The sequence below is a fragment of the Asterias rubens genome, chromosome 19 (assembly GCF_902459465.1).
Source record: "Asterias rubens chromosome 19, eAstRub1.3, whole genome shotgun sequence".
In the NCBI taxonomy this organism is placed as follows: Eukaryota; Metazoa; Echinodermata; class Asteroidea; order Forcipulatida; family Asteriidae; genus Asterias; species Asterias rubens.
Genome location: NC_047080.1, coordinates 11,034,151 through 11,055,965, shown reverse-complemented (window position 1 = coordinate 11,055,965; position 21,815 = coordinate 11,034,151). Strand labels below are relative to the sequence as shown.

At 40.0% G+C, this 21,815-nt stretch overlaps 1 protein-coding gene and 1 long non-coding RNA gene across 2 annotated transcripts in view; both read right to left on the bottom strand.

The window, feature by feature from the left end:
• Positions 1 to 458: 458 nt before the first annotated feature.
• LOC117303364 (collagen alpha-1(I) chain-like) overlaps positions 459 to 21,815 on the bottom strand; it is a 30,738-nt gene continuing 9,381 nt past the window's right edge. Inside the window, exons 15-40 of the mRNA XM_033787536.1 lie at positions 20,895 to 21,098; positions 20,246 to 20,299; positions 19,631 to 19,774; positions 19,051 to 19,104; positions 18,028 to 18,081; positions 17,635 to 17,742; positions 17,021 to 17,239; positions 15,930 to 16,091; positions 15,033 to 15,086; positions 14,249 to 14,302; positions 13,219 to 13,326; positions 12,730 to 12,837; positions 11,392 to 11,496; positions 11,086 to 11,190; positions 10,602 to 10,673; positions 10,065 to 10,121; positions 9,490 to 9,603; positions 9,150 to 9,224; positions 7,979 to 8,047; positions 7,736 to 7,780; positions 7,409 to 7,510; positions 6,364 to 6,466; positions 5,884 to 5,990; positions 5,117 to 5,247; positions 4,784 to 4,928; positions 459 to 3,002 (exon numbers count right to left, since the gene is read on the bottom strand). Of these exons, the coding sequence (XP_033643427.1) occupies positions 2,853 to 3,002; positions 4,784 to 4,928; positions 5,117 to 5,247; positions 5,884 to 5,990; positions 6,364 to 6,466; positions 7,409 to 7,510; positions 7,736 to 7,780; positions 7,979 to 8,047; positions 9,150 to 9,224; positions 9,490 to 9,603; positions 10,065 to 10,121; positions 10,602 to 10,673; positions 11,086 to 11,190; positions 11,392 to 11,496; positions 12,730 to 12,837; positions 13,219 to 13,326; positions 14,249 to 14,302; positions 15,033 to 15,086; positions 15,930 to 16,091; positions 17,021 to 17,239; positions 17,635 to 17,742; positions 18,028 to 18,081; positions 19,051 to 19,104; positions 19,631 to 19,774; positions 20,246 to 20,299; positions 20,895 to 21,098 (2,703 nt within the window). The 3' untranslated portion in view covers positions 459 to 2,852. The remainder of the gene's footprint in view (positions 3,003 to 4,783; positions 4,929 to 5,116; positions 5,248 to 5,883; positions 5,991 to 6,363; positions 6,467 to 7,408; positions 7,511 to 7,735; positions 7,781 to 7,978; positions 8,048 to 9,149; positions 9,225 to 9,489; positions 9,604 to 10,064; positions 10,122 to 10,601; positions 10,674 to 11,085; positions 11,191 to 11,391; positions 11,497 to 12,729; positions 12,838 to 13,218; positions 13,327 to 14,248; positions 14,303 to 15,032; positions 15,087 to 15,929; positions 16,092 to 17,020; positions 17,240 to 17,634; positions 17,743 to 18,027; positions 18,082 to 19,050; positions 19,105 to 19,630; positions 19,775 to 20,245; positions 20,300 to 20,894; positions 21,099 to 21,815) is intronic.
• LOC117303410 lies at positions 20,109 to 20,587 on the bottom strand. The gene is made up of 3 exons (XR_004520503.1): positions 20,558 to 20,587; positions 20,246 to 20,299; positions 20,109 to 20,137 (listed from the first exon to the last, which is right to left on the bottom strand). It is a non-coding gene; the product is annotated as an uncharacterized LOC117303410 (long non-coding RNA).

The window sequence follows — 21,815 nt, the reverse complement described above, 5'->3', positions numbered from 1 at the left end:
TGTGCTATAAACAATGCATGATAAACTACTCTCAAAATACATCTCTACTAAAAACAAAATATATTAAAATGAGGGAACTCAATCCCTCTCATTAAAAACAAAAACTCCCCAAAAGAAACGACCCATAACCTTTCTGGTTCCTTGCATATTACATTGCATATAACAAATGCTGATTGAAATACATGAGAACAGGAGCTGACTATTTCTCACTTCTGGCCTCGTTATGGGTATGGTGTGTTTGTATCATAGAGTTATATATAAGAACTAGAGGGCGCACTGGCCTATATACGCGCTCCGGCACGCGCGCAGGCGGCCATTTTCTAAGTTGACATAACTGGCATCTCACAGCGTGTGTTTGTGCGGCCATTTTGTAAGTTGAGCAAACAGCATCGCGTGAGCGTTCAATAAAAAAAAAACTCAAACGTGTATTTCATATTCAACGCGCGTGCAGAATGACGCGCTTGTCATCTTGCGGTCCCGTGGCGTTTGTGCATGAAGCATCACTCGTGCGCCCTCTAGTTCTTATATATATTTCTATGGTTTGTATAGAAGACGACACAGATGAAGTCAACACATCATTGCATTATAAAACATCAAGGTTAAATTTCATAGAGCTGCTAATAAGCAGAAAATATTGCTTAACACAAAATGTCTGCTAAGCAGAAATGAGCCAGATACCAGTCACAAATGGAACATGTTAAATGGTATTTTGGTCAGTACTGCTATTTAACTTACAGAATGTGTTTGTGCTTAGCTCCTTGTTGTACTTGAGCAACTCTATGAAATTGTGCCCAGGTGTCTGGCAGATATGGCTTTGTAATACCATATATAAAAACATGTTATTTAAATTGGAATGGTGCAAAGATGCGTACCAATGAAATCCTTGAAATTTTTCTGTCATTTTGCATATAAAAATAAGCGTACGACTGAACGCATGTTTAATGTAAATATTCAAATGAGCACATTTGCATAACTTTCCCTCCACTACAGCTGCTACACTATTTCATACAAAAACCCACATACATTCCGCTGTACAATGATCTTTGCAATTTCAATATGAAAATGTATATGTCTTTAATTTATACCTGACAATAGATCAACTAGACATACTAAGCATAACAAAATAGCAATAACAACTGGGCTTAGCACTTAATGATTAAATGATTAACAAAATGGTGAAGAAAGTGTCAATTATTCTTAACTGTTGACGGTAAATTTTCTGTAGAATATGTATTTATGTTACAACTGCTTTTTTTGGTAGGGAAAATGTTAAAAACTAGTGCGTATAATCTGGCAAGAATTAGCAGTAGTAATACCTGATTTATCAATAAGGAATGTTTTTGAAACCCTATATTTGATTCACCACTTTCACAAGGAGAAACACAATTGTTTTATAGACTTTGTTTAAGACATTGTGCGCAACTTGAAACAGAGATCAAAACAAAGGAAGACAAAACTGTGCAGTTCAAGTGCCTGAATACTTTGTAAGAGTTAAACTACTTAATCTCAATGATTATAACATTAGGTCAATTTCAATATTAGCCAACTATATGCCTTTTATATGATGTCACTACTAATTTGCATATCAAGCACCACCTAAACCTTTCCACAACATTGGCCCTTTACGAATCCACGGTTTTGGCTTTGGATACAGCTTCAGGCTCTGTTCACTGGTCTGAAGCGACAGTGAGCGCCAAGCTAGCCTGAGTTGAATCTGGAGCTGAAGCTGTGGTTTCGCAAAGGGCCTTTGCAGATGAAATCCAAATGGAGGGGAAACAAAAACAAGCACAGGCCATCTATTTGCATATGGTACTATCAGGTCAAACAGACTACAGAAATGGCTGAAACCAGACCAGCCAGTTGTCAATATGTTGGGTGTGCATAAGGAAAGCTACAGATTTACTGGTTACGGTTTATTTCCGCTATAACTATGACCTCCTTTAAAAAAAAAATAATAATAATTTCTTACAAACACCGAGTTCTCATAAATATATACTTTAAAAGGGTTCACTCTCTACCATGTGAGTTTTTCCTTTCTGCTCTGTGCACCAAAGTTGAGATCAAAATATGGACATTGACGAACTGGAATTCCAATATATTTTCCAAATGGAGGAGACCTGGGCTCAATTTCATAAAACCTGCTAAGCACAGAAAAGTATTGCTTAATAGAAATAGATTACCCGCCAAAATTACATTAGGTTTACCTTGTTGTTTGACTGGTGCCCACTCATTTGCTTAGAAAATAAAAATCTTCAGCAAAATTTTCTGCTTACCAGCAATATGAAATCGGCCCCTGTAGACCTATGTATAATAGAAACCAAGTTTCAAACCCTGTACGATTTGATTATTCAAAAATTCTGATTCAAAGGTGCATTTCAGAATAATGAAAATTTAGATAAATTTCTATAGACTGCCGATCACAGACATTCAGCACTTATTTCATATAAAGAAGACATCGTGTGTTCGAATCCCACCTAAGGTTCCTATTGATTCTTCAACCACATGACAAAGATATAAACTAAATTCCAACTTGCCATGTTTCTGTTATTCACCAACTTTAAGGCTATGTCGCATGGGGCAATTTAAAGGCAACCAATCCAGGAAATCTCTAAGAAGAAAAATTCATTCACATTTCATTTTTTCCTGGGGGTAAAGAGTTACAGCCAGAAGAACATCTATTGTGCTGCCAAAAAATTCTGTTTGCATACAGCTGTACAGTGGTTGCCTTCACAATGCCTGCAAAAATTACCCTGTGTGGCAGGGCCTTAAATTGTGATAATAGTAACAAAAACATCATCTGAATGTGGGTATTTTTTTGGTAAAAAAAAGAGTGAACTACGAACCACTTGACCTCATAGAAAACACACAGGACCGATCTCTAAACCAAATTTTTGCCCAGTGTTGCTGTTGTAACCTTTGGGAATCACATCCATGATGGGGAGCTGCTCCACCTCCCTGGTTGATAACTCAAACACGGTTTCTTTGACCTTCTTAGGTGCAGTCTGTTTGGGGACAAGAGACAGAAACAGAAGGTGATTGGTGTTAGAAATGTGTCAGGCAACATCCTAACTAGAGCTCAGGCACTATACAAACTAGGTGCCGTCCAAACTAGGGCTCAAGCCCTGTAAAAACTAGGTGCCGTCCAAACTAGGGCTCAGGCACTGTACAAGCTAGGTGTCGTCCAAGCTAGGGCTCAGGCACTGTACAAACTAGGTGCCGTCCAAACTAGGGCTCAGGCACTGTACAAACTAGGTGCCGTCCAATCTAGGGCTCACGCACTGTACAAACTAGGTGCCGTCCAAACTAGGGCTCAGGCACTGTACAAACTAGGTGCCGTCCAAACTAGGGCTCAGGCACTGTACAAACTAGGTGCCGTCCAATCTAGGGCTCAGGCACTGTACAAACTAGGTGCCGTCCAAACTAGGGCTCAGGCACTGTACAAACTAGGTGCCGTCCAAACTAGGGCTCAGGCACTGTACAAACTAGGTGCCGTCCAATCTAGGGCTCAGGCACTATACAAACTAGGTGCCATCCAAACTAGGGCTCAGGCACTGTACAAACTAGGTGCCGTCCAATCTAGGGCTCAGGCACTATACAAACTAGGTGCCGTCCTAACTAGGGCTCAGGCACTGTACAAACTAGGTGCCGTCCAATCTAGGGCTCAGGCACTGTACAAACTAGGTGCCGTCAAAACTAGGGCTCAGGCACTGTACAAACTAGGTGCCGTCCAAACTAGGGCTCAGGCACTATACAAACTAGGTGCCGTCCAATCTAGGGCTCAGGCACTATACAAACTAGGTGTCGTTCAAACTAGGGTTCAGGCACTATACAAACTAGGTGCCGTCCAAACTAGGGTTCAGGCACTGTACAAACTAGGTGCCGTCCAAACTAGGGCTCAGGCACTGTACAAACTAGGTGCCGTCCAAACTAGGGCTCAGGCACTGTACAAACTAGGTGCCGTCCAATCTAGGGCTCAGGCACTGTACAAACTAGGTGCCGTCCAATCTAGGGTTCAGGCACTGTACAAACTAGGTGCCGTCCAATCTAGGGCTCAGGCACTATACAAACTAGGTGCCGTCCAAACTAGGGCTCAGGCACTGTACAAACTAGGTGCCGTCCAATCTAGGGCTCAGGCACTGTACAAACTAGGTGCCGTCCAAACTAGGGCTCAGGCACTGTACAAACTAGGTGCCGTCCAATCTAGGGCTCAGGCACTATACAAACTAGGTGCCGTCCAAACTAGGGCTCAGGCACTATACAAACTAGGTGCCGTCCTAACTAGGGCTCAGGCACTGTACAAACTAGGTGCCGTCCAATCTAGGGCTCAGGCACTATACAAACTAGGTGCCGTCCAAACTAGGGCTCAGGCACTATACAAACTAGGTGCCGTCCTAACTAGGGCTCAGGCACTGTACAAACTAGGTGCCGTCCAAACTAGGGCTCAGGCACTGTACAAACTAGGTGCCGTCCAATCTAGGGCTCAGGCACTATACAAACTAGGTGCCGTCCAAACTAGGGCTCAGGCACTGTACAAACTAGGTGCCGTCCAAACTAGGGCTCAGGCACTGTACAAACTAGGTGCCGTCCAATCTAGGGCTCAGGCACTATACAAACTAGGTGCCGTCCAATCTAGGGCTCAGGCACTATACAAACTAGGTGCCGTCCAAACTAGGGCTCAGGCACTATACAAACTAGGTGTCGTTCAAACTAGGACTCAAGTTTAAACTAGGTGCCGTCCAAACTAGGCACTGTTCAAAGGGGAAGGGGAGAGGATATTTTTTACCTGGCATCCGTCTGCTGTAACTTGCATTATGGGACTTCCGTGTGTTATGACCTCATCATTATGAGCCTTGAATTCGGCTGCCTTATCATGGTGATTGCCCTTTTGATGAAAATAGGCTACACTTCGTTGACATTTATAGGTTATTCTGTAAGAGAAAGAGCTGACGATGATGGGTTTGAAAGATGTGACATGACATGACCTCAATGCAATATAACCTAATAATACTCGGTTCTTATATAGCGCTTTATTATAGCCCTTGCTGAAGCCACTGCTGAAGCAAATGCAATGCAATGTAAGCAGGCATACAAAAATGAAGCAAACATTTGTACTTACTGCTGTGTTGCCTTTTTACTTCTTAATTGTAAAAACCTGAATTGGACCCTGTTTGCTGTATACCGTATCCTGACGCCATCAGCCCATGTACTAAACCAACCCTCGCTTTTGGGCCATGCTTTTGTTTCAATCTGAAAAAAACAAAAAAACAATTGTTAATTGATATATATGTTTGTAACGCCTTGCTGTTTGGCGCTAACACAACTGGTATACAAAGCTTGTCCGTTGTGCCTCAAGGCATGACCATGCCACACACTACTTAAAAGAATTTCACTGGTTGCTGGTTAGGGAGAGATAACCTGGAGCAAGTTCGAGTGCGCACATTTAGTCCACCAGTGGTCGACCACAGACTAGCAACGCACATGCGCAGTGACGTACTCACCCGAACGACTCGTTTGGTAGTCTAGTCAACCTTCCACCTTTTAGCTAAAGTGTCACTATTTCCCCTCTGTGCTTGACACATGTTAGAATGGAACATGCTGTTGGGACCAGTGAAGAAACCATGGGCTCGAGGCTGGTTCCAAATGGTCGACCACAGTAGTCAACCAATGGTCGACCAGCCTGGGGTTCGAGTCAAAATGGTCAACCTTTAGTTAACCATTGTGCACACTCGAACTTGCTCCTCGTTGACTGAGTGATGGTGACTTACAATCTTGAGAGTAGCCATGATAATAACACGAGACATAAATGGCAGCAGCCTTAAAGTACATTCTTTATTATCTAGTAAACATCCACCTATCATGGGTAGCTAATAGTGAGTGACTTACTGTTTCAGTAGCAGGGGCGACGCAAGTCCTACCACCGCCGGTAAAATCACACTGTGCTTGGAATTTATCTCCATCTGAACCTTCATTAGGGTCCAGCCAGTACTGACCTGTTGGCCAAACATCACCACCAAATCAACCTATATTAGTTTGGTTTTACCCTTACATAGATGTGTGTTAGCAATTTGTATTTATTTATTTCCTCAAAACCTCAAAAAACAGAGAAGATAAAAAAGATTTGTATGATAACAAAAATGTACGATACTCAGAATTTTGTTTAATGTTTATACTTTACGAGAAATATCTATGAATTTTTGTCTGCTTTCAGTTACATCCGAACAAGTTTATTCTACAACTTTTATATTTTTTTATGTTTGGATAAGTTTTCCAAGTTGAGGGCAACAACTTCTGACTGGGAAATACTTCTAAAAATTAATTATAGGTAAGGATTTATGACTAGAGAGAGAAATCAAGTAAACTCACCGTCAGGATAATCTGGAAAATCTGCTTTTAAGTCTTTACAATTGGCAGCTGGATTGGCCTTCGTACCAGTTTTCTTCATAAGATCTGGAACTATTGGGACGGGCTGTCAAGAAATGGAAAATTCTGGCCAGTTCAAAGACAAACTATGGATCCCATGCAATAAATATCACCGTACTTTCTTTGACCAGTCAAGTTATAATACCACAAGGGAAACTGACTGGATAAATTTGTAAATGATTTGGGGTTTAACAAAGAAAATTTACTCGAGCAGGATTTTAACCAACGATCTCAGGTTTAACGTGTCAGCACTCTACCAACTGAGCTATCGAGCCCTATGTTGGCGGTTTCCCTATTTTGTAAATATCTGCTACAAGGAAGATATGGAAGGAAGGAAGTTTCAGTTTTAGATGAGGGAGGGAAAGCCAAAAGAATTATAACCTGGAAAAATAATAATAATAATAATAACATAACATTTATAAGGTGGACAGTATCTGGAATGGTACCATTCAAAGGCGTCAGAAGCTAGCAAGCAGAAAAATGGAACAAATGAGTTTTTAGGTTGTGTGTGAAGGTAGATAGATCAGGTGTGTCCCTCATCTCATCTGGCAAGGAATTCCAGAGACGTGGTGCGCAGCTGGAAAAGGCACGGTCTCCGTAACTTGCCAGACGAGTTTTGGGAACATAGAGTAAAAATCCATGCGTCAGGTGGGGACTGGAAACCAAATCCAACTTGAAAGAGGAAAGAAAAAGCCACTTAGAAAAACTTTTGGCCATTCTAAATAACCTTAGATATAAAAGTTTTGAAACGTATCACAGAAAGTTGATTATAAGATATATATTTGGATTGCGGTAACACTATGTGTGTATAAGAGATGTTAAATTTGCATTGGGGATAAAGAATATTAATTTTTTTTTTTTTTTTTTTACCCATACACCGATGTGTGTTAGCACTGTATACTTTCCCCGAGTCCTGTGAAAAAATATCACAGGCATGTTCCTCGGGTGGGATTCGAACCCACGACCCTTGCAACATGTGGTTACTTACCGTAGTTGGTGGAAGCGCCGTTGAGGATGTGGCTCGTGTTGGACTCACAGCTGGGGGTGAACCTGCCGGGGGTCCTGGAGGACCTGGGGGTCCCGGTTGACCCTGAATTGTGAAAGAGAGATTACAGAACTTCAATAATGACTTTACATATTAGACGCTTAGACGCATCCACTTTCAATAAACCTCCTCAGGTCAAAGGCGACATCAAGAACCATATCTTTCAAGAGTGTGATTTCTTCTATTTCTACTTCCTACTTCCATTTGAGTTGGCCAGATCATATACAAGGCTCCTTAATGGTAACAAACTGAGCAAAGTTTATAACTCACCCTGACGCCCTTAGTACCTGGGTTTCCTTTATAACCTTTTGGCCCCTGAAAAAAAAATAATCAAAACAATCATTTAATATCGCAGCAATTGCTGATTCTCCACAACCTGAATTGATACAAAAGCATCTAAACACAAAAAAATAAATATACATTTAAAAAAAAAAACATCACTATTTAAAACAGTTTCTTTTGCAAAAGAGAGAGAGAAAGAAAAGAGCAGGCAAATAGGTCAAGGCAACTCACCCGTCCACCAGGGTTCCCTGTTGGGCCAGGATCACCTGGATCACCAGCATTTCCAGGTGTTGGATCTCCCTGTAACAAATTTAAAATGAATCTTCAGTTTTGAAAATTAATTGATTGGGTTCATAATAATAATAAAACACAGCATTTGTAAAAGACGCACTTTCTCTGTACAAACATTCAAAGGCGCCGGTCTAGGTCAATTAAAGAAATCTCAGATGTGTTCAAAGGCCAGTCTGAAAAGATGTGTTTTAAGGGAGTTTTGGAAGTTAGAAATGTCACGTGTATCTCTTAGACTTTAAGACATAGAGTTCCAGAGGCGGGGGCAATATTAGAGAAGGCCCTAGGTTTTATCTTAATTTTATTAGCTCATTATTCTTGATATAATATTGACTTAAGTAGGATTTGAAACTTTGTATGGTGGAAATACAATATGGAAAGGTTTGCGGTAACACCATGTAATGACTATCTCTAAATGAGTTGGGGTGGTTCTGAAAAGAATCGTTGATTTCAACTCGACGTTTCGATCAGTATGCTCTGATCGTCTTTTGGAGAGAGCAATTGACTTGTCAAGTAACAAACCACAAGGAAAACTGACTGGTAAATTTTAAATAATTTGACAAAAATATTGACTACAGCGGGACTTCAACTGCGACCTCCAGATTTATGTGGCTGCATAAAGTTTGGCCACACAAAAGTTACAGGTTGAATGGCTTCTGACTGGTAGCCCGAACAAAGATATTGATAAGTAGAGAAACCACCAACTTATAGGGCTAGATATCTCAGTTGGTAGAGTTATAGGTTTAATGGTTTCCGACTGGTAGCCCGAACAAAGATATTGATAAGTAGAGAAACCACCAACTTATAGGGCTAGATATCTCAGTTGGAAGAGTTATAGGTTTAATGGCTTCTGACTGGTAGCCCGAACAAATATATTGATAAGTAGAGAAACCACCAACTTATAGGGCTAGATATCTCAGTTGGAAGAGTTATAGGTTTAATGGCTTCTGACTGGTAGCCCGAACAAATATATTGATAAGATAGAGAAACCACCAACTTATAGGGCTAGATATCTCAGTTGGTAGAGCGCCAGCACATTAATCCAGAAGTGGCAGGTTTACTTTTTGTTCAACTCCAAGTCATATTGACAAATCCTTCTACGTGTATAGCTTACCTTTGGTCCTTTTGGACCCCTCACTGGTGGGTCATTTGGTGTGCCTTTCTTGCCCCGTTTACCCTTGGCGCCTTGTATAGCTTACCTTTGGTCCTTTTGGACCCCTCACTGGTGGGTCATTTGGTGTGCCTTTCTTGCCCCGTTTACCCTTGGCGCCTTGTATAGCTTACCTTTGGTCCTTTTGGACCCCTCACTGGTGGGTCATTTGGTGTGCCTTTCTTGCCCCGTTTACCCTTGGCGCCTTGTATAGCTTACCTTTGGTCCTTTTGGACCCCTCACTCGTGGGTCATTTGGTGTGCCTTTCTTGCCCCGTTTACCCTTGGCGCCTTGTATAGCTTACCTTTGGTCCTTTTGGACCCCTCACTGGTGGGTCATTTGGTGTGCCTTTCTTGCCCCGTTTACCCTTGGCGCCTTGTGGAGCTTCACCTTTTGGACCCTTATCACCTTTCTCTCCCTGCCAAACAAATTATTCAAAGTTTTCAAATTATCAAATCGAAACTTTATCTCAGCTTAGTAGAACAATTTTACTGGAAAGTTGTAACACATCATTTATTAATGAACATTGATGTGTAAAACATTTGCACTTGAGTGTAATGTTTTAAAAATTTGTTCACAGATTTGAAAACAACTTACATGGTATATAGAAATATGTTTGCAGGAAATGCAATAGTTTTTGAGAAATTAGAACAATTCGTTTTGATCTTTGGTTTTTCTTTAACTTTTTTCCCCATGACTTTTTTTAACCTCAAACGACCGTTTAGGCTGAAACTTCTACAGGCTTGTATATGTTAGGGTCACATCAAGTTTGATTGAAAAAATGACAATAATCTTATCATTGACATCAATATAAACCACAATTATCTTTGACATTTACAGTTATGTGGTTTAAGCGATTCTCTTAAGCGATTGACTTACCTTTTGTTTCCCTGGTTTACCTGGAGGTCCCGGTGGGCCACGAGGTCCTGGGGGCCCCTTGAATAAAGTGAGAATCCAGACAATCTAGTCACAAACTTCACTGTTGTTTGAACATGAGCTCGGCCATATTTCATGGCTCTGCTTACCGCAAGCACAGAATCGGCGCTTACGGAAGCAGGGAATCCTGTGATTACGGCAAGCGTGTTTCACGGGTTAGCGGCGATATTGGGCTACTGAGCGTGCGTACTCCACGATACTAGGCGTTCTATGCTTACAAGGCTAGCGCAGAAATTCGGCGCTTGCACGTAAGCGGGGAATCACGATCGTAAGACCAGAATTCGGCGGTAAGCAGAGCCATGAAATTGGGCCAGTACAATCAATTAGGGTTCCCATTTAGTGGGTTTGTTTGCATAACTGTTCGGCATTTTTTTATCACAATGTTTGACTGTCACAAAATCAACAGGAATTGTTAAGGAAGAGTTAGGACAAAGAACTAAGAAAATATACTTTGGTCAATAGTGAACCCAAAATACTTACAGGTGGTCCTTCGACTAACGTCTCCCCAGGCTTGGCTGGTATTCCAGGCTCACCAGCTGGCCCTTTTTCACCCTATGAATTTAAAATTATACAATTACAGATAAAGAGCATTTTGCAGCAATAGGAATAGTTTTTTTTTTTTTGACAGATTGGGAGATATTTCTTTTGGTTTAAAACCACAAAAACATGGTCGGTAGTAGCACAAGATAATTATAAAAATAAATAACATGCTTACAAAATTAAACATTAAGTTTTAAAAGACAATTAAAACGAAAAAGCTTCAAGGTTTTTGTTGTTGCCATCTTTGACTAGTATCCGCCTTGTTTTATCTTGGCAAAAAATCATAATATTTTAATTTTTAAATTGTTAAAAAAAAAAAAAAAAATTCTGCTTAAACAGCTCATGAAATTGCGCCAAGATGTCTAATAATTAATCAGCAGAGATTTACACAGCAGACAAATCCACCACCAAGTTTTTTACTTACCTTTGGTCCCCTTTCTCCAGGAAGTCCAATTGGACCACTTGCCCCTCTGGTAATGTAGCCTGCCCTTCCTAGTGGACCAACGGGACCCTGTGGCCCTCTGTTGCCCTGTATTGAACAAACATAAATTTATGAAATATACTGTGTATATATTTACAAAAAAAAAAAAAAAAAAAAACTATACACTTTTGAAAGTACGTTTTCAAACTAATCTTAAAAGTTTCAACACTAGAAATAGTATAACCCCTTTCTTTGATGCCTTACGCAAAAGTATTTTCTACTTGGGTAAGAGCGATCGGGTCTACTCACCTTTTCTCCTTTCAATCCTCTTTGTCCGTTGACTCCATCGATACCTTCCTCACCGGGATAAGTGTAGCCTGGTTCCCCTAAACCTCCTTTGTAACCCTCTCGGCCCTGCAGAGAGCCAGTTCAAAGCAGACAAAGATTATCATTATTCAGGGTGTCCCACTGACGGTAATTTAAAGGAACACGTTGCCTTGGATCGGACGAGTTGGTCTATAGAAAGTGTTTATAATCGTTTGTTTGGATTGCATATGGTTGGAAAGATGTTGTAAAAGTAGAATACAATGATCCACACAAATTTGCCTCGAAATTGCGTGGTTTTCATTTTACTTTGCGAACTAAGACGGTCGGCCATTTATGAGAGTCAAAAATTTGACTCCCATAAATGACCGTGTTAGTCGACGAGGTAAAAGGAAAACCCTGCAATTTCGAGGCGTGTTTGTGTGGATTATTGTATTCTACTTTTACAACATCTTTCCAACCATATGAATTTCATAACAAACAATTACAAACGCTTTTCAAAGACCAATTTGACCGATCCAAGACAATGTGTTCCTTTAACTTAGTAGATTTTGATGTATCAATTTTTTTGTTTTTCTAAAGTGATTATCCATGTGGAAATAAATGAATGAATTGAATTTAATTAATCATAAGGGGGCCCTTTAGACTACTCAATGTCAACAAATCTCAAGGGTTTTCTTCTTGAAATTGTGGGTGTGGGTCAAAAGAAATAACTGAATATCAAAATCCAGTTTTTATTTAAAAACATTAATGAAGAAAAGAAATAGAAGACAAAATATGCAGTTGGCTAATATCATCAATTTCAAACCTGACTATTGACCCCTTGCACGCGTATCACACGCGGCGACCAATGCCACGCTCACCATGTTGGTGCGCAGTTAGGTTTACGTGTTTTAACGCCGCATCGCCTAAAATGCACACTTTCACTGCATAACGCGCAGCATAGAGTTAATATAAAAACGCACAGTGAAATTGCCCACCAGTATGGCGCATTCAAGATTTTTCTGCTGATAACATCAGGTGAAATGGGTCAATACTAAAGGGTTGTTTGTTAACACCATGAAAACAACTAATGTTGTGACGTTTGATGTAAATCTGGTTCATTTAAAGCATTACTTTGCTCTTCAGTGTAGAGATTAAATTATGAAGCCATTCAATTAAAAAAACAATTGTTGTTCACATTGACTGGGTATAACAATAGTAGGTTCACAAAACAAAAGTTCATTATAAAGTTATGGTATAGCAACTCGCTTATAGACACAAAAAGTGCTAAGCATAATTCCGTTTTGCTTAGCTACTTTTATAGAACACAGATAGACATACTAGTGGGCCTCTGGATCCTTTTCTTCCTTTATCTCCTTCAGGTCCTGGTCGTCCCTGCACCCCTGGTGTCCCTTTGACACCACCTCGACCTTTCCGTCCTCGCAGTCCCTACCTCCAGGAAAAACAAACAAAGGTTGCATTTATTTATCTTATAAAGCATTTATACTTTCTCTTTAAAAATGTCATCTTGATAAAAAAGGCAAGTACACACTGAAAGAAGTCACGCGTAGTCATGGTAAGATTGCATACACTTTCTAGCTGGCTGCCAAAACACAAAGGTTTTGCCCGGCGGTATGCGCGCGAATCATGTTATGGTTTTCGAGTGACGTCAGAGGTCACATCGTCTATAAGAAGTTAATCAAGCCGAATATATATTTTCTTTTTAATAAATGGCTACTTTAGTAACAGAAATTCTAAAATTTCGTTTAAACTTTGAACAGTAAATTGACGTCACTAAATATCAGGAGTTGTATATTATTGTGTACCCACCACTCTTCCTTTAAGTCCTTGGGTACCAAAGTAGCCTGGGAAGCCCGGTGGGGCGTGTGGACCAAGTGCCCCATCCTCACCCTTCTCCCCGGGTGTACCTCGAATGCCCTGTCAATCAAAACATTCAAACAAAGTCTTTTGTTCTCATTTTTCTTTGAATTGTTTTGTATATACATTATATACTTTTGGTGGCACCGTTGGCTTGTGCGTAAAGCGCTCGCCTCTCACCAAGGTGACCCCGGTTCGATTCCCGGCCAGGGCCATATGTGAGTTGAGTTATGCGTTGGTTCTCTGCTGTGCCACGAGGGTTTTCCAGACTATCTGGTTTTCCTCCCTCGGGAAAAGTCAAACACTTTCGATCTTGGCTGTGCTCCATGGTCAAAGGCGCCCTTGCATGCCTGCTTCTCGAACACGTTGTAGCCGCATCCTTTCGCAGTTCAGCTCTAGCTGCGAGTAAGGATGATTAGCCCCCCAAATTATTATTATAATATATGTGATTTTGTAATGAGATACCGCCTTATGTCACAGGGCCACTTGGCCTTTTTAAGGAGATGTTATCTTTAACTACAGTATAATGCTAAGAATACTGGCTCCCTATCTCTCAACGAATCATCTTCAAGCTGATGCTCATTGTCCACAAAGCTCTTAATAGCAAGGCTCCCCACTATATTTCTGAACTGCTTCAAGTTTACACTCCATCAAGGAATCTTCGATCAAGTTCCATGCTTCTCCTTATTGAACCCAAGTCTCGACACTCATGTGGTTGACAGGTCTTTTTCTTCAGCCGCACCACACATCTGGAACTCTCTACCACTTAATCTTCGATCTTGTGTTTGTACCGCAAAATTCAAGTCTCTTCTTAAAACTTATCTTATGTCACAGGTTTTCAATGACTAATTTTGTTGTTTCTGTTTTTCTTTGTGTTGTGTTTTGTTTTTGTTTTGTATTGGTTTACTGTGCCTTGAACACCCAGCAGGGTGGATATGTGCGCATTACAAGTCTTATTATTATTATTATTATTAATATTTACCGGAGCACCAGAAAAGCCACCTCTGCCATATTCACCCTGTACGCCTTTGCTACCCTGCAAGAGAAGTGTCAAACAATAAATAAGATTAGTGTCAATATCTTAAAGGCAGTGGACACTATTGGTAATTACTCAAAATAACTATTACCATAAAACCATTATTGATTACGAGTATGGGGAGAGGTTGGTGGTATAAAACATTGTGAGAAATGGCTCCCTCTGAAGTGCCATAGTTTTCGAGAAAGAAGTAATTTTCCACGAATTTTGATTTCAAGCCCTCAGATTTAGAACTTGAGGTCTCGAAATCAAGCATCTAAACGCACACAAATTCGTGTGACAAGGGTGTGTTTTCTTTCATTTTGTCTTTCAATTTCGACGACCAATTGAGCTCAAATTTTCACAGGTTTGTTATTTTATACATCATGTTCAGATACACCAACTGTGAAGGCTAGTCTTTGACAATTACCAATAGTGTCCACTGCCTTTAATAAAAGTTATGGAGCTTGGGATATGTCTGTCCCCAGGCATCCCTACATAAGCCTCGGCTTCCAAATGATGCCGCCATACTCTTTTTTTCCCTTTTTTTCTTACCCTAATTAAATAGCTTTGTTTAATGGTTATTCCTTAAAAAGCATTGTTTGCACTCTGTTTTCGCGAAGTTTGGAAATAAATATAAGTTTGAATTGAATTGAATTGAAGGTATATTGGTATTCTATGAGTTCATCTGTGATGTCGTAAAAGAGAAACACACAATAGGAAGATTAGATGAAATATTTCTTAAACTAACCTTGGTTCCTTCTAATCCACTGAAGCCTTTGGATCCATTTCGGCCTGGAAGTCCCTAACGACGGAAATAAAATAATAATAATAATACCAAGCATTTATATAGCGCTCTACGGAGAACAGAGCGCTTTACATGAGACTATGACAAAAAATGAACAACAAACAGACTAGGATGGGTGGGGAAACAGAAATGTCTTGAGGAGGCTTTTGAACACAGGCAAGGAGATCGCCTCTCGCAGACCCGCAGGGAGCTCATTCCATAGGCGAGAGGCAGCTATGGAGAATGAGCAATCCCCAGCTTTCCGTCTAGTTCTAGGAACAGAAAGCCGGGTCTGATCATCTGATGAGCGGGGTCGTTGCCTCTATGCATCAGCAGTATTAGAGTTGTAGGAATGTACAAGTTCAACCAGATATGAGGGAGATTGGGTGTGAAGGATTTTGTATACTTGAGTGACAATTTTGAAGGTTATACGTTCTTTATCTTTCTAACCTTATGCATTTCATACCAAACGGTTTCAAACGCTTTTCATAGACCAAATCGTCCAATCCAAGGCAGCATGTTCCTTTAAACTATAGTCAAAGTCCAAGAATGAGTGCCCTTTTTGGAGCTAAATCGGCAGAGCACAATTTCCAGTCTTGATATATTCATTTAATAATAAATAATTACTAGTCCTATCCTATAGGCTCACATTAAAAAGGACTTATCAAGACCTACATGTAGAAAGACCCAGTCAGCTTAGAGCAAAAAGGACTTTATACCCCCATTGTGTACGTCGGTCCTTTCTGCTTTCAGTTTTAAATACGTTCTCCCCTGAGCCAAGAAAAAAAAAAGTCATACCCAAATTAATAATACTATGAACTATTAAAAGTTTGAAAACAAAAAAGTTAAAATTGAACCCACCTCATTTCCTTTAGGTCCTACCGTTCCCTTGTCTCCAGGGGGACCCATGTCCCCTTCGATACCCATGTCGCCTTTAGTACCAATCCGCCCAGGGGGACCCATATCACCCGGCACACCCTGTGGTCCCTGTACTCCCGTCACACCTTCTATACCTTTCCTACCCTTCACAAAGGCAAAAGAAGCGAGACCAAATTGAAACCTAAGTTCTTTTTCTTTAAGTTACTTTACATTCCTGTTTGTTTCATAATCCGCACAAAATACAATAAAATAATAAATATAAAATCCAAACAAGAAGATAAAAAGTGACATTAAAGCTTAACATAAGAGTGGATATTAGGAAGCATTTACTGCCAGTCAATTCTTGCAGGGTACAACCATGTGAAAGACTATATTGGGAGGAGTGTCGCCTCTGTGTGGAGCCGTCAGGTCATTTCAAACATCTTCAGGAGGAAAGAAACGAGCGAATGACGAGCGGAGGGTGCTCTTCAAAATATCAAGACAAAACCGGCTCGTTTCTGAGTCCCCCAAACTCCGAAAAAAGTAGCGCACAGTTGTATAGTTTGGGCCTACAGCAAAACGCAATCTACCCAGCAAGTATATACACACATGGTGTTATGGTTCATCCAATATTTACTACTCATAGTGTCTATCTTTACGGCAGTGGACACTATTGGTTATGACTCAAAATAATGATTAGCATCAAACCTGACTTGGGTAACAAGTAATGGGGAGAGAATGATAGTATCAAACATTCTGAGAAACGGCTCCCTCTGAAGTAACGTAGTTGTCGGGAAGGAAGTAATTTACCATGAATTTGATTTCAAGACCTCAGATTTACAATTTGAGGTCTCGAAATCAAGTATCTGAAAGCACACAACTTCGTGTGACAAGGGTGTTTTTTTTGTTCATTATTATCTCGCAACTTCAATGACCAATTGATTTCCACAGGTTTGTCATTTTATGCATATGTTGAGATACACCAAGTGAGAAGACTGGTCTTTGACAATAGTGTCCACAGTCTTTAAGATAAAAGAATTCATTCAAAAAATGGAGGCCAAAATGAACAACTAACTGAAACAAACTGCACGCACCTTCTCGCCGAGGCCACTAAACTGTGGTCCCTGGGGTCCCTGTACCCCCTTGGGGCCTGGTGGTCCCCTTACCCCAGGGACCCCTAACTGTCCCTGTGGACCTTGCATTCCGGTGATACCTCGTTCACCCATGGGTCCTCTGTCACCCGTCTCTCCAAGCTCACCAGTCTCTCCTTTCTCACCCTTGGTGCCATAGATACCTCGTATGCCAAACTGGCCCTGGGGAAAGATTCAAACAAAATATTTTGACATCGTTGAATATTCTTCAAAGGCCTAGTTCCCAAGAACAAAAAAATAAACAGTAAAGTAGATTTATACACATGCAAAACAAATTTTCCTCTATCTGGAAAATTTTGTTTTAAGGGGCACAAAAGCAATGACCAGCATTTGTTTCTTCCATTTTTAAGACCGACAAAGACCAAAAAAGAAAAAAAAAGAAAAAAAATTATGAGCCAATTTTATTTCTCTTACATTTTTGCTGCAAATCCAAAGTTAAGAGCCTTTGCAATAGCAGTACCAGCTCCATCAGCTTAAGCAAATTACAAACATTGCCCATGTCAGTTTTTTTTGTTTTGTTTTTTAAATAGTAATCGTTTACTATTGTTTTGTCTCACCCGCCGTCCTGCTCTTCCAAGTAAACCAAGTCCGCCACCTCCTCCAAACTCTCCTTTGGGTCCTTTATCACCCCTCTTCCCTAGAGGCCCTGGCCTGCCTGCGTCACCCTGCGATCAAATTCAATTCAATTCAACATTTATTTCCATATGGGATATAACAAGAAAACAATAAACAAATTTAAAACAATAGTTTAAGTCAAAAACAATCAAGAACTTGGTTTACAAAAATAATGCAATGGAAACAAAAATATAATAAAACGAAAATAATGGATACGGAGCAAATCAGTATGGGGGCAAAACAAAACACTATCATAATGAGTAACTTCAACAGGGAAAAATCAAATGATGAAAGAAATAGTTTCAGAGACACTTTCAGAAAACTTCTTGACTTACCCTCATTCCTCTTTTGCCACCCTCTCCTGGTTCGCCTTTTCCGCCAGGATCACCCTTGAATATTGAAGAAGAAGAAAACTTACATAAAACGCACCGTTTTAAGTTTTTAAAAACTGGAAAATAAAATAGGAATTGATCTACACATTCATTGTTTTATTTCTACCCGAATTGGAGACTTCTAGCATGCTTGGTAGCAGCTCTTACAGTTTTGTTTTCTATTGTTTACGTAGTTCTGAGCATGTGCACATTACTGACAACAATTTTTGTTATTTTTTTGTTATGCAAGTCGCCAGACACACAAGGCCTGAAGGCCACTTCAAGGTGTGGGCTACAATTGTTTTTTTCCAGAGGCCGTTGCCACCTACTCCTAGGGCTGAAACAGGGTTACCCCCTTTACAGTCCATACGGATGTAATAATAATAATAATAATAATAATAAGACATTTGTAAAGTGCCTAATGCAAAAGCCTCTAAGCGCATTAAAAGAAACAATAAAATAAACAATTAGAGAAAGATACAAGATACAAATAGGCAAATTACAAAAAAGAAGCTTTAAACAAATGAGTTTTCAACAAGGACTTAAAACATTGTAAAGTATTAGCTTGGCGAATATGCACAGGAAGACTATTCCAAAGAAACGGTGCAGCGTAAGAAAAAGATCTGTGGCCATAAAAAATGGAAGAAGCTCTAGTAGCAGAAAGCAATGATTGTTGAGATGATCGTAAAGTCCGAGTAGGGGAATAATGATGAACAAGTTCAGATAAATAAGCAGGAGATTGACATGTTTGAGCCTTGAAAGATAACAGAAGAATTTTGTAAACTGTTCGAAACTTAACTAGGCTTGGGTATCATCAGTCCGAAGGCTGGCAGTAGAGCAGAAAGCACTACCTCACCTCCCCAATTTGGGTTTACATGGTTAGTCTGCATGCTTAACCACCTACTGTCCCCAACAGTCTCCAATTAATTTGTTTTTCCACATTTGTCTCAAGTTACAAAGATATGGAGATAAACATAAACACTTTACCGGTGGCCCCCTCTTGCCCGGATCTCCAGCCACTCCAGTTGGTCCTTTAACACCCTGTAAGAAGATTGATATATAAAAGTATTTAGTATAAAATAAAAAAAAGCTTTTTTCAAACCCTGATTGGGTTGACTTGAGGATACCCAACCAATTCTAATTTGAGCTCTTTAAAGGCAGTGGATATTATTAGTTATTACTCAAAATAAGTATTACCATAAAAACTTACTTGTTAACGATCAATGGAGAGCTGTTGAAAGTATAAAACATTGTGAAAAACGGCTCCTCTGAAGTAACGTAGTTTTTGGAAAAAAGGATAATTTCATTTTGTTTTGATACCTCAGAAATAGAATTTTAGGCCTCGAAAGCGTCTGAAAGCACACAACTTTGTGTGACAAGGGTGTTTTTTCTTCTATTATTACCTCGCAACTTCACAGGTTTGTTATTTTGTGCATATGTTGAGATACACCAAGTGAGAAGACTGGTCTTTGACAATTACCAAAGGTGTCTAGTGTCTTTAAATTTGAACACTATAGCAAGCAAACAAAAGAAGCCTTCAAAAAGGTCTTCATTTTTCTTGACTTACCGGGGGTCCATCAGCTCCTCTTGGTCCCATCTCACCATCCTCCCCGATCATCCCTTCATCCCCTCTGTAACCATCTGAAGCTGGCGATCCTGCAAGACCAGGTTCTCCTGGCTCACCCTTCAGACCTGGCTTACCAGGTTCACCCTGTCAAGTAATAAACATTGAGAAAAAATAGTTAATGGCTAGACGTTTAAACCCTGGCTGGAAGACCAGGCTCTCCTGGCTTAATTACCACGTTCACCCTGTCAAGTAACATTGAGAAAAAAATAGTTAATGGCTAAACGTTTAAACCCTAGCTGGAAGACCAGGTCTCCTGGCTCAACCTTCAGACCTGGCTTACCACGTTCACCCTGTCAAGTAATAAACATTGAGAAAAAAGAGTTAATGGCTAGATGTTTCAACCCTAGCAGAGTCTTTCTCATCCCCTCTGTAACCATCTGAAGCAGGTGATCCTGGAAGACCAGGCTTTCTTGGCTTACCCTTCAGACCTGGCTTACCAGGTTCACCCTGTCAAGTAATAAACATTGCCAGAAATAGTTAAAGGCCTGACGTTTCAACCCTAACAGAGTCTTTATCCCGATGCAAAAGATACTACTATATTATTAAAGAACTTACTCTTTCACCGAGCTGACCGGCTAGACCTTCGTATCCAACTTCACCCTTTTTTCCCTGTTAAAAAGAGATAACAAAATGATATCAATAGCATTATGGGTGGGCAAACAATGTTACAAAATTGTGTTTTAGGACAATTTAAAAAAAAAAAACATTAAAAACTGTGCTGAAACAGATGTTGCATACTGCAGGTGGTAAAAAGACCTTCTAGATTGGCTTCCATAAGAAACTGCTCTGTAAACACTCTTGTTTAAAACGGTTGAGCAAGTGTCACGACCAAGACTCAAACTCATCACCTTACAAAATCATACTTACAGTTATACCTGTAAAGCCGCCTTCACCAGGATACCCAGGCAAACCCGCCACTCCCTGGAAAGAGATGTATATTTGTCTTAAGGCTCGTTTATAATCGGTCGTGTGATGCTCGCGCAATGGTCACACAATGGGAATCTTGACGTGCGATAATAAAATAAACACAGTATATAAGACTCAGCGATGACTATAAACTGTGTTTTTTAGGATCAGGCGTCAAGAGTTCCATCACAGCATTATATAACTGAAAAATAAGTAATTTTTTAAACACTTTCTTATATAATAACATTCATGAATAGTAAAATTTAGTTACAGTTGGAGAAAAATAATAACAGCTTACCACCCTTCCTTTTGTTCCGTTTATACCGTGAACACCAGTCACACCTGCTTCCCCAGCAGGTCCTGTTGGTCCCCTCGACCCCGGTGTACCTGAATAACCAGGTAAACCAGGCGGTCCAGGGGGACCCACTGGACCTGCAAAACCTTGAGGACCTTTTACTTCAGTACCGTTGTTACCAGGTGCACCAATGGGACCAGGATCTCCCTGTTAAAAAAATTAAAAGGATCAGTGTGTAAATTCAAATGTGACCCACTCTGTGAAAATTTTTTAGTCAGATGTCGCCCAACGCATTATTGAGTAATGGACAGTGTTTTTTTTTTTTTTTTTTTTTTACTTTTTAAGATTTATATTTGATTGTAAACCTTTAAAACACTGTTAAGGCATAAAAGCTATGAGTACAACAATTTTGTGATCATACTAGTCTAATTTGTATCGTTTTGCTCGAAATGGTAAATTTAAAACATCACTTTACTTGTAAGTCGGGAAAAAAAAGACACTGGCAAATTTCAACGGGAGTAACTCAGCATCACGATACACCCAAAAGCTAAGACATATTAAATACCAAATTACTGCTGCTGGTGTGTTCTTTCCAGCCTTGCATATAACTCAATTTTTTAAATTGTCAACATCTGACTCATTTACACAGAGCGAGTCAAAACTGGTTTACACCATCTCAAAAATGTATGGAGTATTCTTTTGTTCTTTCCTTTAACAGTGCACTTAACCTTTATTCCCATGTACTTTTGACAAAAATGTCCTTGGGGAGAACCCCAGTCTTTAGAACTCCCTCATGGATGGAGACCTTTTATTTTCCCTTTTTGTTTAGGCCTTGATCTCCTCAAAAGGTACTGAACAATTTGCCAACAATGCATACAAAATGAAGACACACAATTTGCAAATTGAATTGTAAAGCAAATTAGT